The 13,609-nt window shown below is 32.1% G+C and overlaps 1 protein-coding gene across 1 annotated transcript; it reads right to left on the bottom strand.

Moving 5' to 3' along the window:
- Positions 1–5,848: 5,848 nt before the first annotated feature.
- Positions 5,849–10,163, bottom strand: LOC145099426 (protein HEAT INTOLERANT 4-like). The gene is made up of 13 exons (XM_079036999.1): positions 10,130–10,163; positions 10,023–10,031; positions 8,122–8,219; positions 7,784–7,822; positions 7,640–7,693; positions 7,319–7,382; positions 7,181–7,239; positions 6,961–7,085; positions 6,809–6,868; positions 6,740–6,767; positions 6,588–6,635; positions 6,364–6,492; positions 5,849–6,225 (listed from the first exon to the last, which is right to left on the bottom strand). The coding sequence occupies exons 1-13, from the start codon at positions 10,161–10,163 to the stop codon at positions 6,178–6,180; spliced, it is 795 nt and encodes a 264-aa protein (XP_078893125.1). The 3' UTR covers positions 5,849–6,177.
- Positions 10,164–13,609: the final 3,446 nt, after the last annotated feature.

The raw sequence follows: 13,609 nt of genomic DNA, 5'->3' as shown, positions 1-13,609 counted from the left end.
AAGAGGGCCACTCAAAACAAAGATGTTATGAAATCATTGGATATCCGGATTGGTGGGATTTCAAGAAAAAGCCAAAGAAAAAACTCAGCCAAGCAACAGTTGTGACATCAACTCAAGATACTCCAATGGCGGCTCACACCACCACGTCTAACTCTGGTAAGTGTAGTAAAACCCAAACGAAAATTAATAATTGGATCATAGACACAGGTGCCACAGACCACATGATAAATGATAAACAACTTTTGACATCTCCATGTACCCCTAAGCGCAGTGTAATCCAAACAGCAAGTGGGGAATCAGAAAAAGTTACATGTGAAGGAAGGGTACAAGTGTCTAATTCTATGAACCTTGATTCGGTTCTTTTAGTTCCATCTTTATCATCTAACCTGCTATCAGTTAGTCAAATCACAGAAGCATTGAATTGTTATGTAATTTTATGGCCAAATTACTGTGTGTTTCAGGACATAGCAACGCACAAGACTCTTGGTTATGGTACTAGGCGGGGGAAATTGTATTACCTAGAGGAAGATTATAGGAGTCAAGCGTTTCATACGGGAATAAAAGAGGCGAATAAGTCTATGGCGATGTTATGGCACCGTCGTTTAGGGCACTTATCTTTTGGTTATCTTAAAAAACTAAAACCAGATTTGTTTTTAAATTTAGTTGAAAGTGAATTTAAATGTGGTATTTGTGAGTTAGCAAAGAACACAAGGATTTCATATGTGTCTAGCAGTAATAAAGTTTCCGTTCCACTTATTAAAATACATTCAGATGTATGGGGGCCTGCCCCGATTCTTACACCTAGTGGTGCTCGTTACTTTGTGACATTTATTGATGAGTGTACTAGAATGGTTTGGGTTTCCTTGTTAAAGAATAAGAGTGATGTACTATCTGCATTTAAAGAACTATACCACCATATCAAGACTGAATATATGGTTGATATCCAAATATTGCAATCTGATAATGGTGGTGAATACACAAGTCAAGAGATGACTCGTTTTTGCCAGGAGAACTCTATTCGACAGCAAACCTCTTGTGCTAGAACTCCCCAACAAAATGGCTTGGCTGAAAGAAGGAATAGACAGTTACTGGAAATTGTACGCGCTTCTTTGTTTGACATGAATGTACCACGAAATTTATGGGGAGAAGTCGTTACGTCAGCTGCATACCTCATGAATAGGATGCCATCTCGTGTTCTAGAGTTTGCCACACCTTTACAAAAGCTACAAGAGCTTGTAAAACAACCCATCAACCTAGGACTTGAACCACGAATATTTGGTTGTACAGCGTATGTCCACCAAAACACCGGGAAACTTGAACCAAGGGCAATAAGGTGCATTTTTATAGGATATGCACATCAGAAAAAAGGTTATAGATGTTACAACCCGCTTGAAAAGAAAATAGTATCACGCGATGTTTTGTTTCACGAATCTGTGAAGTTTTATGGGGATGAGAATTCACTTCAGGGGGAGAGAAATGGAGAAGTAAATTCTCATAAACCTGAGGTAGCTGAATTTGTTGTGGAGGAGAACTTCGAACAGCGAGAAAATGATCAAAACGATCACTCAAACGAAACACCAGCTAGGGCCGAATCGGAGCCTGAAACTGAGTCTGAATCCGGTTCTGAGGATGATGGGCCTGAGTCTGAATCCGGTTCTGAGGATGATGGGCCTGATCTAACCAATAATGAAAACTGTATGTTTGATGTTATGCAGGAAAACGAAGCCCAAGCCCAAGATCATGCATCCGACGCTGAACCTGAGACCCAAAATTCTGTTCCATTCGTTGAACAAGAACATCGGTTCCCTGTTAGGAGTACACGAGGGATTCCAAAACCTTAATATCAAGCTGATTTAAATGCAAAAAGGAAATACCCGATCGGAAATTACGTGTCATATCTCCGTCTCGCAAGATCGCACCTGGCTGTCATCGACAAGTTATCAACTGTATCAATTCCCCGAGATGTACACGAAGCAATGAAAGATATAAGATGGAAGAAAGCGATAATGGAAGAAACTGAGGCATTAATGAAAAATCATACCTGGGATCTCGTAACTTTGCCTCAAGGAAAGAAGTTGGTAGGTTGCAGATGGATTTTCACGGTAAAACTGGACTCTAATGGAAACATTGATCGATACAAGGCAAGGCTCGTGGCTAAGGGATATACTCAAAAATACGGTATCGATTACGGAGATACGTTTGCTCCAGTTGCAAAAATGAACACAATCAGAGTTTTGATTTCCATAGCCGCAAATGAAAACTGGCCTTTAAAACAATTGGATGTGAAAAACGCATTCTTAAATGGATGCTTAGAGGAAGAAGTATACTTGGAGGCTCCTCCCGGTATAAATTGCAGTGGGAAAGTTTGTAAGCTAAAAAAGGCGTTGTATGGTTTAAAGCAGTCGCCCCGTGCGTGGTTTGGTAGATTCTCATATTTCATGAAGAAGATTGGCTACAAACAAAGTGATGCAGACCATACATTGTTTGTTAAAAATGTAAACCGAAAAGTTACAGCTCTTATAGTATATGTGGATGATATGGTGGTAAGTGGAAATGATAATGATGAAATAGAGAATCTTCAATCTCTTCTTGCTACAGAATAGGCCCATTAAAGTATTTTTTGGGTATTGAAGTGTCAAGGTCAGAGATTGGAATTACTATATGTCAACGGAAGTATATACTAGATTTGTTAGCTGAAACTGGGATGTTGGATTGCAAGCCCATAGACACTCCAATTGAAACCAACCATCGGTTGACAATTCTTCCGGATCAAGTGTCGGCTAATCGGGAGAGGTACCAAAAACTAGTTGGAAAACTAATTTACTTGTCACATATGCGACCTGACATTGCTTACGCGGTAAGTGTTGTCAGTAGATTTATGCATGCACCAAGTGAAGAACATATGAAGTCAGTGTACAGAATTTTGAGGTATCTTAAAGCCACGCCTGGGAAAGGATTATTTTTTGGAAAAAAAAAACAAGATCATAGTGTAAAAGGATACACAGATGCAGACTGGGCTGGTGATCGGACAGATGGTAAGTCAACTTCTGGGTACTTTACTTTTGTTGGAGGAAACCTGGTCACATGGAGAAGTAAAAAACAAAAGGTCGTTTCTAGATCAAGTGCAGAAGCTGAATATCGAGGAATGGTGCATGGTGTGTGTGAATTATTGTGGATAAAGCGAATTTTGCGAGACATTGGCATATCTGTAGTTAGCCCGATTAAACTCTATTGTGATAACGAGTCGGCTGTAAAAATAGCTAATAACCCAGTTCAACATGACAAGACTAAACATGTAGAAATCGATAGACATTTCATAAAAGATCATTTGGAACGGAAAACTATCGAGCTGCCACATGTGAGGTCTGAAGATCAACTAGCGGATATGTTGACGAAGGCGGTTTGTGGGAGAGTGTTTGAATGCTCTCTTGACAAGCTGGGAATGATGGATATACATTCTCCACCTTGAGGGGGAGTGTTGAAGAGAGCATTGGATAGAAAGGAAAGTATTGTAGATTAAAAGGAAATGATTGTATTCATTATGAATTCCTAGAATGTAGGCTATCTTCTTGTAATTATTTTGTATTATATATATCCCTGTATCATCCGTAAATAATAATCAATTCCTTCAGATCCACACCAAAAAGTCTCATATTGCTCTGTAATTCCTTTGTTCTTTATGAATTCTATGAGAAAAAAACCGAACAAAGCACCAATCTTATATAATCATATAAATGAATTTTATGAGAAAGAAAAACGACCAAAGCAGCAATCTAAAATCAGACCAAGAATTCCGATGAGAGTAGACCCTACCGATACTTGATCCCGTAGGGAAAGGCCAAAGAATTCAAAAGTTAACGAAATCGTCGGATGACTGTATAATACAATGTGTAGAATAAATTTTATTTCACTCATTTATTGAGTATACTAATCATTGAACGAGAAAGTGGTTTTGTCATATAGAACCACAAGTTCAAAAAGAGTCTTGGATTACTTTCTTAAAGAAAAGACTAAATTGGCTAAATTATTTAGCAATTCGTTAACTAATGTGCACATGACCAGTTGACCACTGATACTGGACAATCACTGATACTTGGACAAGCTCATGTCAAAGGGTAAGTTATATTGTGGTCAAGGCCTACTTTATTATGCAACGATTGGCCAACTCCATACACTAAAGATTTTGATATTCTATTTTGGTGGAACCTAAACACATCCTCTTATCTCATTGTATAACGTATGAAAAAATATATAATTTTAATTATGTATACACTTTTTATACTTATATTTTAACACTTTGATAGATATGTTGGGAATTCATGTTTATGTTTCAAATCTCTACTACAGCATCCAAAGCAGTTTTTAGCAAGGTTGTCAAGATTGGGATCCTACCTAGGATCGTTTTTAGGTTTGCAAAATCGGGATCGTAAGATCGGGATCGGGATCCTAAGATCCCACAAAATTGATAATATTTTTAATTTTTAATTTTTAGTCATGAAAAATATATCAAACATTCAATTTTTCGTTCAAAAGTTATAAAAAGTTCAAAATATTAGTCATAAGCCACAATACAAAATGATAAATGGTAAATTGGTAAAGGATAAAAGACATAAAGTGGTAAAAAAAATTATTTGCAAAAAAAAAATCAATGGAAGGTATGATCGGATCGGATCTCGATCCTACGATCCTACCTGCGATCCTACCCCGAATATGATCATTTTACGATCCGGATCGTTTTTCATACCTAAAATCGTGATTTTGACAACCATAGTTTTTAGTACAAACAAGTGGATATTAGATTCGTATAAGACAAATTTGTATACAAATATAGTAGAGGTTTTGGCTTACATCCAAGATTGGGTAATGAAATCAAGAAAGTCACTTGTGGACAACATTAACGTCTAAGGTGTAGTGCAAGAGTGGGTCTTGTCTCATCCCCACACAAGTTTGAGATGAAATATATTATATGTAAATTTTATATTTCTATTGAATAAAAAATGTTAAGGCTGTGATTTGTAACATGTCCCGCTCTATTTTAAACTTAAATTCATAATGAAGGAAATAATTTACATGTTGAGACGTGTGGATTAAAGATTTAAGACAACAATTTTTTGAATAGATCAAATTGTATTTCAATTTCCAATGAGAATTCCTTATTCATTAGGTTTGTATATTAATATTTATTATTATCTTAATTAATCAGTTACTTCCAACTTAAACAAACAATTTACTTTAAAATCATATATTGTTATATTTTGTTACTATTTTCATATTTTGCTATTTTGTAAATTATTTAACCTACCCTAAAACAAAATTATGGCTACACCATTTACGAAGTTTTGAAAGATGATGTGGTCACGGAAGAATAGGAAGACGCAACAAACAACGGAGATGGAAAACAGAAGCAATCGATAAATATCCCTGAATAGTTATTTTGTCTTTGGTAAATGTTTTATGAACATCAATGTCTACAATGAACAATAATATTCTGCTTTCTATATGTTAACTGTACAAATAGTTCATATTTAATTTGAAATTTAATTATTATATTGTCCAATGTTCACAACAAACCTTTTACTAAAAAAACAATTTTAACACTCATCTAAAAAAATGATGCGTATCTTTGGCTTCAAGAAGTTTAATTGTAAGCCAAGTTATAGCGCCTTTGAATTACCATTTTAATGAATAAGTGAAGCATTTTTATTTCTGTATTAGATCCACAGCAACACTCTCTATCTAATTTATGTTTTAAAGGTTAAGACTTACGATCGTTCAATTTATCTACAATTTTAAACAGTTTTATGAACATCAATTTATCTACTTTCTAAATTATAATTTCTCATGTCTCTTTGAAACACAGGCCCTGAGTTTTTTTATAAAAAAAAAAGTACCAAACAGCCCCTGAAAAGATTTTCTCGTACATACATACATGATACCATGTTTGTATGTATGTATAAAGGGATGTATGTATGTATATATGGATGGATGCACAAACATATTTAGATACAAGTTATAAAATGCATTTAATTAATTCCATAAAAAAAAAAAAAGGTAAGATGAAGGTCCAATCCGCATTGAAAATGAACTTGTTCTTTGATGCCCAAAGTAAGACTCAATAAATTTAAATATTCCTAGAGCTACAAAAATCTTGCAGTCGCGTTCTCAAGGGTATTCTGGTCAATATACTTGATATGTTTTTCCATAGTACCGATTAATGTATGGAGACTGCAAGAAAAAAGAAGACATACATGGTTAACAAACATCCTTCAATGTAGATAAACATAAATTGATGATCTAAATCAAGGGTAAATACGTCATTTTATAATAATGACTTATTTTTGTAAAAAAAAAAAGGTAGCAAACCTTAAGATTTGAGACATCTGGAGTGTCGGGTGTGGTAACAGGGTAGAATTTATAAAATTTGATGTTTTCAAATGCAGCCTTTTTCTCTTCGCTCATTGCCACTCGAGCATTTTTCCTCTTTTCTCTTGCCTACAAAATTTATAATATAAATAAAAAAACTAAAACCAATCTCAAGTAATTCTTTAGCATGAAAATAAAAAATAATTTATTTAACAAAAAGTTACCTCACGATTAGCTCTTTTTCCTTCTCTAACCCTTTCCCTAACAAATTCCTATATCATTTCATAAATAAGTCAAATAAAGACAATTCAACAAGATTATCAAGATATAGCCTCTGTTTCTTATTTTCCCCATTAATTTATTTAACAAAGTTTACCTTGAAGGCATCCTTCTTATCTTCAGGCAAATGTCAAGATGTAAATTTAATCAAGGGAGAATAGAATACCTTCTTTGGACACAGTTTAGAATAAAGATTTGAGATTTGACTCTTTCAATTGAAGAACCCCTGTAAGAAATCAAGAAATGAGATTTCATTAATTGGGACATATTGGATATGGTTGTCGATATAAAAATAATAATAATTAATTAATTAATTACCGTTTTCCTAATGGAATATATGGAACCCAATCCATTTTCATCTGTTTCATGTCAAGAATTTCTTCAGACTCTCTATAAACAGATTGAATTCCAATCTTATCAGAAGGTGGAAATGGAGATACAACCTGCTCAATATTTGAAAAAAGGTAAATATAAGAAAGGGGTATGTATGCAAATCTTGAAGTGTTTAAAAATAAAAATTTAATTGTCCTCTACTAACCGCAACCACTACAGATATGCAGATCACTTTTGTTTGATCATGAAATGAGAGTAATTGTGCTGCAAAAGACACAAAAACAAGTTACAAAATCCCAAAATAAAAAGAGTCAAAAGAATCTGAGTTTCATTCACTACTTACGCTCTGTACATGTGAAAAGGTAGACTTTCTTCCCATGTAATACCCCACCCTCTTCAAATGCACCCTATACGCTTTGAAAGAAAAAACATTCAAGACTTTGTTGCATATATTTCTAACAAATACCTACATTTTTTCTCAATGGTAGGCTATGAGAAACATGAATGACATGAACTAGACAAGCTTTCTAGGGTTATTTTTAAGATGAAAATGAAAAGGGTATTCAAGTCTTTTTCTCCCATTGGCAAATGCGTACAAGTCATGGATAACAATGGAGCCTTGGGATATAAAACAAGCACTAGAATAGAATGTAATGTAACTCACTTCAAGATTTGAGAAATTCCATTTGTATTCAGAGAGCGAGTCAAGCTGGTGCCACTGTCATGAAAAGGGCAAACCCAATGAGCATCCTACACAAATTGACAAAACTAACGAGATGAACAGAAATGGTGGCTTATAGTGTTATACCTCTGTTCCAACAGGGAATGCCTGTTTCCATAAGTCCTCCTGCAATAACAATAGTCAATAGGTAAGAACACATTAAGCCATCTAACAAGAGAAGATAAAATCCAAGACGAGATACAGTACAGATTTCAATTTCAATCTAGATATGAATTCACTGTAACATTGTTTGAAAACTAAATCAACTCTTGAAAAAACAGTTCACATTAGAAGCATGTGTAGATACATCTGTAATGAAACTCATATTGATTTTGATTTTCAAAGGTCGTAACTATGACTACGAAAACCCTGTCACTAAAAGAGTATTACATTAAAACACAAATCAGCAAGACATACTAGTTTACCATATCACGCTGCTCCTCGAAGAACTCAGGCTCTGATTCAGGCTTCGAAACCTTTGAACGTTTAAGCAGAAGACTTTCGGATTGTGGGGCTTCGAAAACTGGCGTCAATCACACGCTAAGAGATTGCTGTGCAGAATTGAACAAATAGTGAGAGACACCGATTTGATCCTCTCAAGATATTTATAGGTTTTAATTAATAGGGGAACCAAATCACCAATCTTGTTATGCATGAAGATTATGATTTGGACGTGAATTGCACGCTAGGGGTTTCTCTGCAAAATTGAAGAAGATGGGCATGCACAATTATGATCCGTTCCAACCTATTTATCGGTTACGAGTAAATTATATGTTTGGTCCATGATGTTAGGTGTTCATCACATCTTTGGTTCAACTATCTAATTTGTTGCAATTTTGGTACCTATACTTTGTTCATAGCTTTTTTAGGTTAATAGCTTTTTTAGGTTACTAGATTATGACCCGCGTTAAACGCGAGGAACGCATAAATAAAATATAAATGTATATAGATATTGCATAATAATTATAAAAAAAAAAAAAAAAATCAGGGTTATTGATATTATTGAAATGTGTATAAAATACACTGAGGTTGTTAATGTATATAGTCGTTGAAGGACCTCTTTGTAGACACTATTTTTTGTTTTATTAGTTGAACGACCTTCATCGCCACAAAGTACGTTCAAGCCTTTTTTACTTGTGACACCGGAAACAACTACATATAGTTAACCATGCGCAAAAACGGGTCTACGCAAGTATAATCCGACGTTTGACAATGTACTTTCAAAATACATTCTTATTTTATGGTTATATTACGAAATAGAATTGTTTATTTTAAAAAATAGCATTTGAAATGAACCACATAAACCCCCCCCCCCCCCCCCCACACACACACACACATACAATATTACATATATAAAAAAAACTATAACAAAGAAATATAAAAACATTTATGCTTGCTCGATTTAGATATTGCCCATAACTCATTGAAAATGTCAAAATACATAATTGGCACACAACTTACTTCTTATTATGAGACGAATAAAACAATTTAAACAAATGATGATTTTTTATTTTTATTTTACGACAATGATAAAATAATGGAAAAATGAATGCTTACTTCAAACATTTACGGACGTTTGAGTAAGGTTTATGGTCTTAACTGCTGAGTATTCATATCTTTCACAAATAGCTATTAAATGGTTATTCAAGATGAATTAAAAGTTCATTGCTATTTCTTGCCAATTTAGAAGTATGTTTCGACCACTTTTGCATCAAATAAAAAACATATAGGTTCTTTTAGTATTACTGCAATCCTACTTTCATATAAAATTACTTTTTTTCGCATCAAACCAAACTCGGTGTTTTTAAGCATTATTATCATCCTATATTATACATTCTTGATAGTTTTTAACAGTTAGTTGTAATTTTTCATTTCTTTTTGAAAGTTCGTTGTTATTTCTTGTTGCTTTTATAAATAAGTTTTAGACTATTTTTTTGTATCAAACCAAATTTGAAGGTTATTTTTGCATTATTACCATCGTATATGTTACATTTCATTTTTATTATTTGAATATAGTTTTTATAGTTCAAAACCGATACGAATACAAAAATAATGACTACATATTAACCGACTCTCTATAATGTATAATTAAAAATCAAGACACTATAATTATAATTTATTGATGTTAGTTAAAATATGTAATTTATTTGGGTATGAGGTTAGTTTTTGGTTACTTATTTAGGAAGTATAATATGTATTATGCATTACAAGTGTTTATCTTTTAAATTTAGCATTTGTTACTTTTGAATTTTATTTTGGCTTTAAATAACCATGATCATCCCATATTTAGTATTTTTCTCTTCTTGCACTTTTACTTCCTACTGACTTGCATTCACTAAAACAAGATTTAACATTTTTTTTTTAAAAAAAAAACATATATGAACAATAAACTATTAAACTCAATGGATATGCTAAAAGAAACATGAGACTTGCCTTTTGTAAGATCAATAATACCAAATTTGACCATTTTCGGCAAAATAATTTAGGAACCGAAATATCTAATATCATTATTTAAGTCATAACTTGTTATATGCCGACAAAATTGAAAATTTCAGCCAAAACTCTGTTACATGCAATCAAAGTTGAAAAAATCATTTAAAGTTAAATGATGGTATTAATTTAAAAAATTATCTTTCCCTTTTCGTTGGATGTATTTTTTTGATGACAAGAACAATTATCAGTCCAAACATAATCCGTAAAAAACATCATGGCCAAATCATAGACTGCTTCATCAACAAAATAGAATACCACGGTAGTAGATGATAATCCAGTTAGAACATCTTTTTCTAAAAGATCAAGAAATGGACAATTTATTAGAATCTTATCACGCTGATAGAAGTCATAACAAAGTGACATAGGTTGAATAGATAGTTTACAATAAATATAAAAAATGAAGCCCTGTCAGAGATAGAAAAACCTAAGGATGAGACAAAAAAAACATGTAACACTACAAAGTTGCAAACATAAAAAACACATGATGCTAAAAATCTAGAAAAAAAATATACATGGTTGTGAGGTGAGCGTAGAGAACTTGTGTCAGATTCTTTGAGACATTTCGTCAAACACCTAAGGTGTCTGTTCTAATAACCCATATTTTGAATGTAACATGACAAAAAAATCCAATGTTACAGGAAAGTATAGAAATGAACTAAATTAACATGTATTTAGATTATACAAATTATTTTGAACACTTTTCCTTCAAAAATATACTTAATGTTGTTTCATACCTACATACAAAGTTTAATAAAAACAATGTTAATTGTAATTATGCAATTTGATTCTACAATCAAATAAAAAAATTCTATAATACCGTAAATATGATATTCAAGGAAATAAGATTATTCCTAGTTTAGATTCTAACTTCTTAGCCTACTTTTGATATGGTTCATGTATTAATATTTAGAGAAACCAGTAAGAAATGATGTTGATATTAAGTGTTGTATATTGTTGTTACCGATAAAAAACTAAGTTGTAGTTTAAATTAAAAGTTCTTTTTTCATGGTAAGTATGTTGCTATAAATTGTAAAAAAAATCACATAGCTATTGTAGTTTGTAGAGGTTGTTGAGTATGAGTCCAAGTTAATAGGTTAAGAATTTAATATGAAAAATTAAACATTTTTGTTTTGTTTGACTTAATCTAGACTGAATGATGTTAATCAATTTCATATAAGTTGTGACAAAGAATATCAAAATATATATATATATATATATATATATATATATATATATATATATATATATATATATATATATATATATGAATACGTATATTTGATACGGGAACAAAAAATAATCGAAAAAATATAAAAAAGCGAAAGAAGGTACTGACCTTCTAGTGCACAACAATGAAGGTTTGAAACAGATAATGATGATGGTAGTGATAAACAATAAGAATGATGGTGTAGGAGAAGGTTTGAAGAAAAGCAACGATCGAAAATAAGTGCAGGCCGCAAATTCAAGGATAAATCGTATATGTATGTGATAATTTGAATCAGATTTTTTGGTATTAATGGTTTCCTAATAAAAATGGATTTTATATTAATGGTTTGCTAATATAAACGGATTTATATTAATGGTAGATATTTAATGCCTTAATTGAAATGGTTTTCAGTAATATGTTTTTAAAGTTGACTATTTTAAAACCTTTATAACCGGAAATTCAAGATTTAAAATAGGAGGAAATTTATTAAAATTAAATACATTCTATTTCAATGGATTTAAGTTAATTTTGTTTGACAATTGGAAAGCTTTTATTGGAATTAAATGCATTCCATTTGGGGAAGATGGTGTCACCAATTTGATCTAAGGGTGGAAAACATAAGATTGAAATGCAATCAATGAACCAGATTGTTTCATATGATAATAAGATTTTTGTTTTAATATATATTAAAGATAATATAATTATTGATATGCTTATTTAAGGAGTTTTTTTAAAAAGAAAAAACTAATCAGGTTTAAATTTTGAAGCCAAAAACTATAAATAATGGAATTAAATTATGAACAATATTAATTAGGGTTCATGATGACATAGATCGTCAAAAGATGTCTTGAAGGAGATGCTTGATTCAGTTTCTAGAGATTTGTGTGAAGCCAAAACAGAGGTGTGATAATTGGAGATGCAAGAATAGGCAATACGCAAATTCTAAGAATACATGAGAAAAAGGAACCACCTTATGGTGCTACATTCTATTATGAACACACAAAGCATCAATTGAAGCACAGCCATTGACATGAGGAAGAAGAGGATTAGGGAATTCTGGTTTAAGAGAAAAAACTGAGGAGAAAGATGAGGGCGGTTATTCATGTTTTTTGCCAGATTTATGGAGAAACCGATGTCTCATATATAAATAGAATTGTATGCTTTAATTGATAACATAATTGCTGATTTTAAAGATTCTATAATTAAATGTAATTATGCCCGAATTGTGAAATATATTTTTGAAAGTATGAATAGATTCTATAATTAAATATGAATAGATTCTATAATTAAAGATTCTATAATTTAATGTAATTATGTTTGAAATGTAATTGGTAAATTTAAAGATTCTATAATTAAACCTTTGAATTTTATTTTGAGAAGATGATGTCATCAATTTGATCTAGTGGTGAAAATCATATGATTGAAATACAATCAATGGTCTTGATTGCTTCGTTGGTGAATTAAGGGTTCTCTTTTAATAATATTTAGAGATGCAATAAAAGGGGGCTTGTGCTTTAAATTGAAGTTGAGCCTTTGGAATGTGATTAGGGCTCCTAGGTGGTGCGTTCATGGAGGCAACCTGAAGAAAGAGCAAAAAGAAGGTTGCATTTTTTTGCATTAGTTTCTTACCATAAGAACTCGCATGTGTTTTATTCTATAATCTTTAGTTCTTAAGCTTTGATGGTATTTTATTCTCGTCTCTTGAGATTTGATTGCATTTTTTTGCCTTTGTTTCTTAGTTCTTAAGCTTTGTTTGTAGTCTTTGTTCTTGCCTTTTGATTATATGTTATTATTTTTTATTCTCATAGTTTGGCTTTGATTATATGTTGTTAGTTTTGAGTTTTGTTATTTCCTTGACACAAATAGCCATGATTTTCACATGTCAACGAAAACCTAGGTGGCATGCGGAACAAAAATTACCATATTTTGGTCACCATCTGCAAAAATCCAGGTGGCCTGTGAAATTTGAAGATCATCAGCAGTGGTATATAATGGGGGAGTTGCATATAATAGTTGAAGTTGTATTATTTCAAATAACATGGAGCAACATTATGAATGTTGAAAAGAAATGGTACATAAGACTATAAGTCAAACAAACTTATAAGAATTATAAAAAAGGCTTTTATCCATAACAAAAGTGTTAATGAAATACAAGTATGATGAGACAACTTTAGAAAGCGTTGAGCTATCTGTCAAGTGAGATAGTTGGTGTA

The sequence above is a fragment of the Lactuca serriola genome, chromosome 4 (assembly GCF_051521515.1).
Source record: "Lactuca serriola cultivar US96UC23 chromosome 4, Lser_US96UC23_V15, whole genome shotgun sequence".
In the NCBI taxonomy this organism is placed as follows: Eukaryota; Viridiplantae; Streptophyta; class Magnoliopsida; order Asterales; family Asteraceae; genus Lactuca; species Lactuca serriola.
This window is presented reverse-complemented; position numbering and strand designations above follow the sequence as displayed.

What these genes read in the sequence shown, in the direction of transcription:
- LOC145099426 (XM_079036999.1), bottom strand. Translation starts at nt 10,163, where the DNA reads ATGGTCAAATTTGGTATTATTGATCTTACAAAAG. An exon ending in CATTCCCTGTTGGAACAGAG is followed by an intron (nt 7,694 to 7,783) that starts GTATAACACTAT and finishes TTTTCATGACAG; the next exon opens with TGGCACCAGCTTGACTCGCT. An exon ending in GGAATTTCTCAAATCTTGAA is followed by an intron (nt 7,383 to 7,639) that starts GTGAGTTACATT and finishes CAAAGCGTATAG; the next exon opens with GGTGCATTTGAAGAGGGTGG.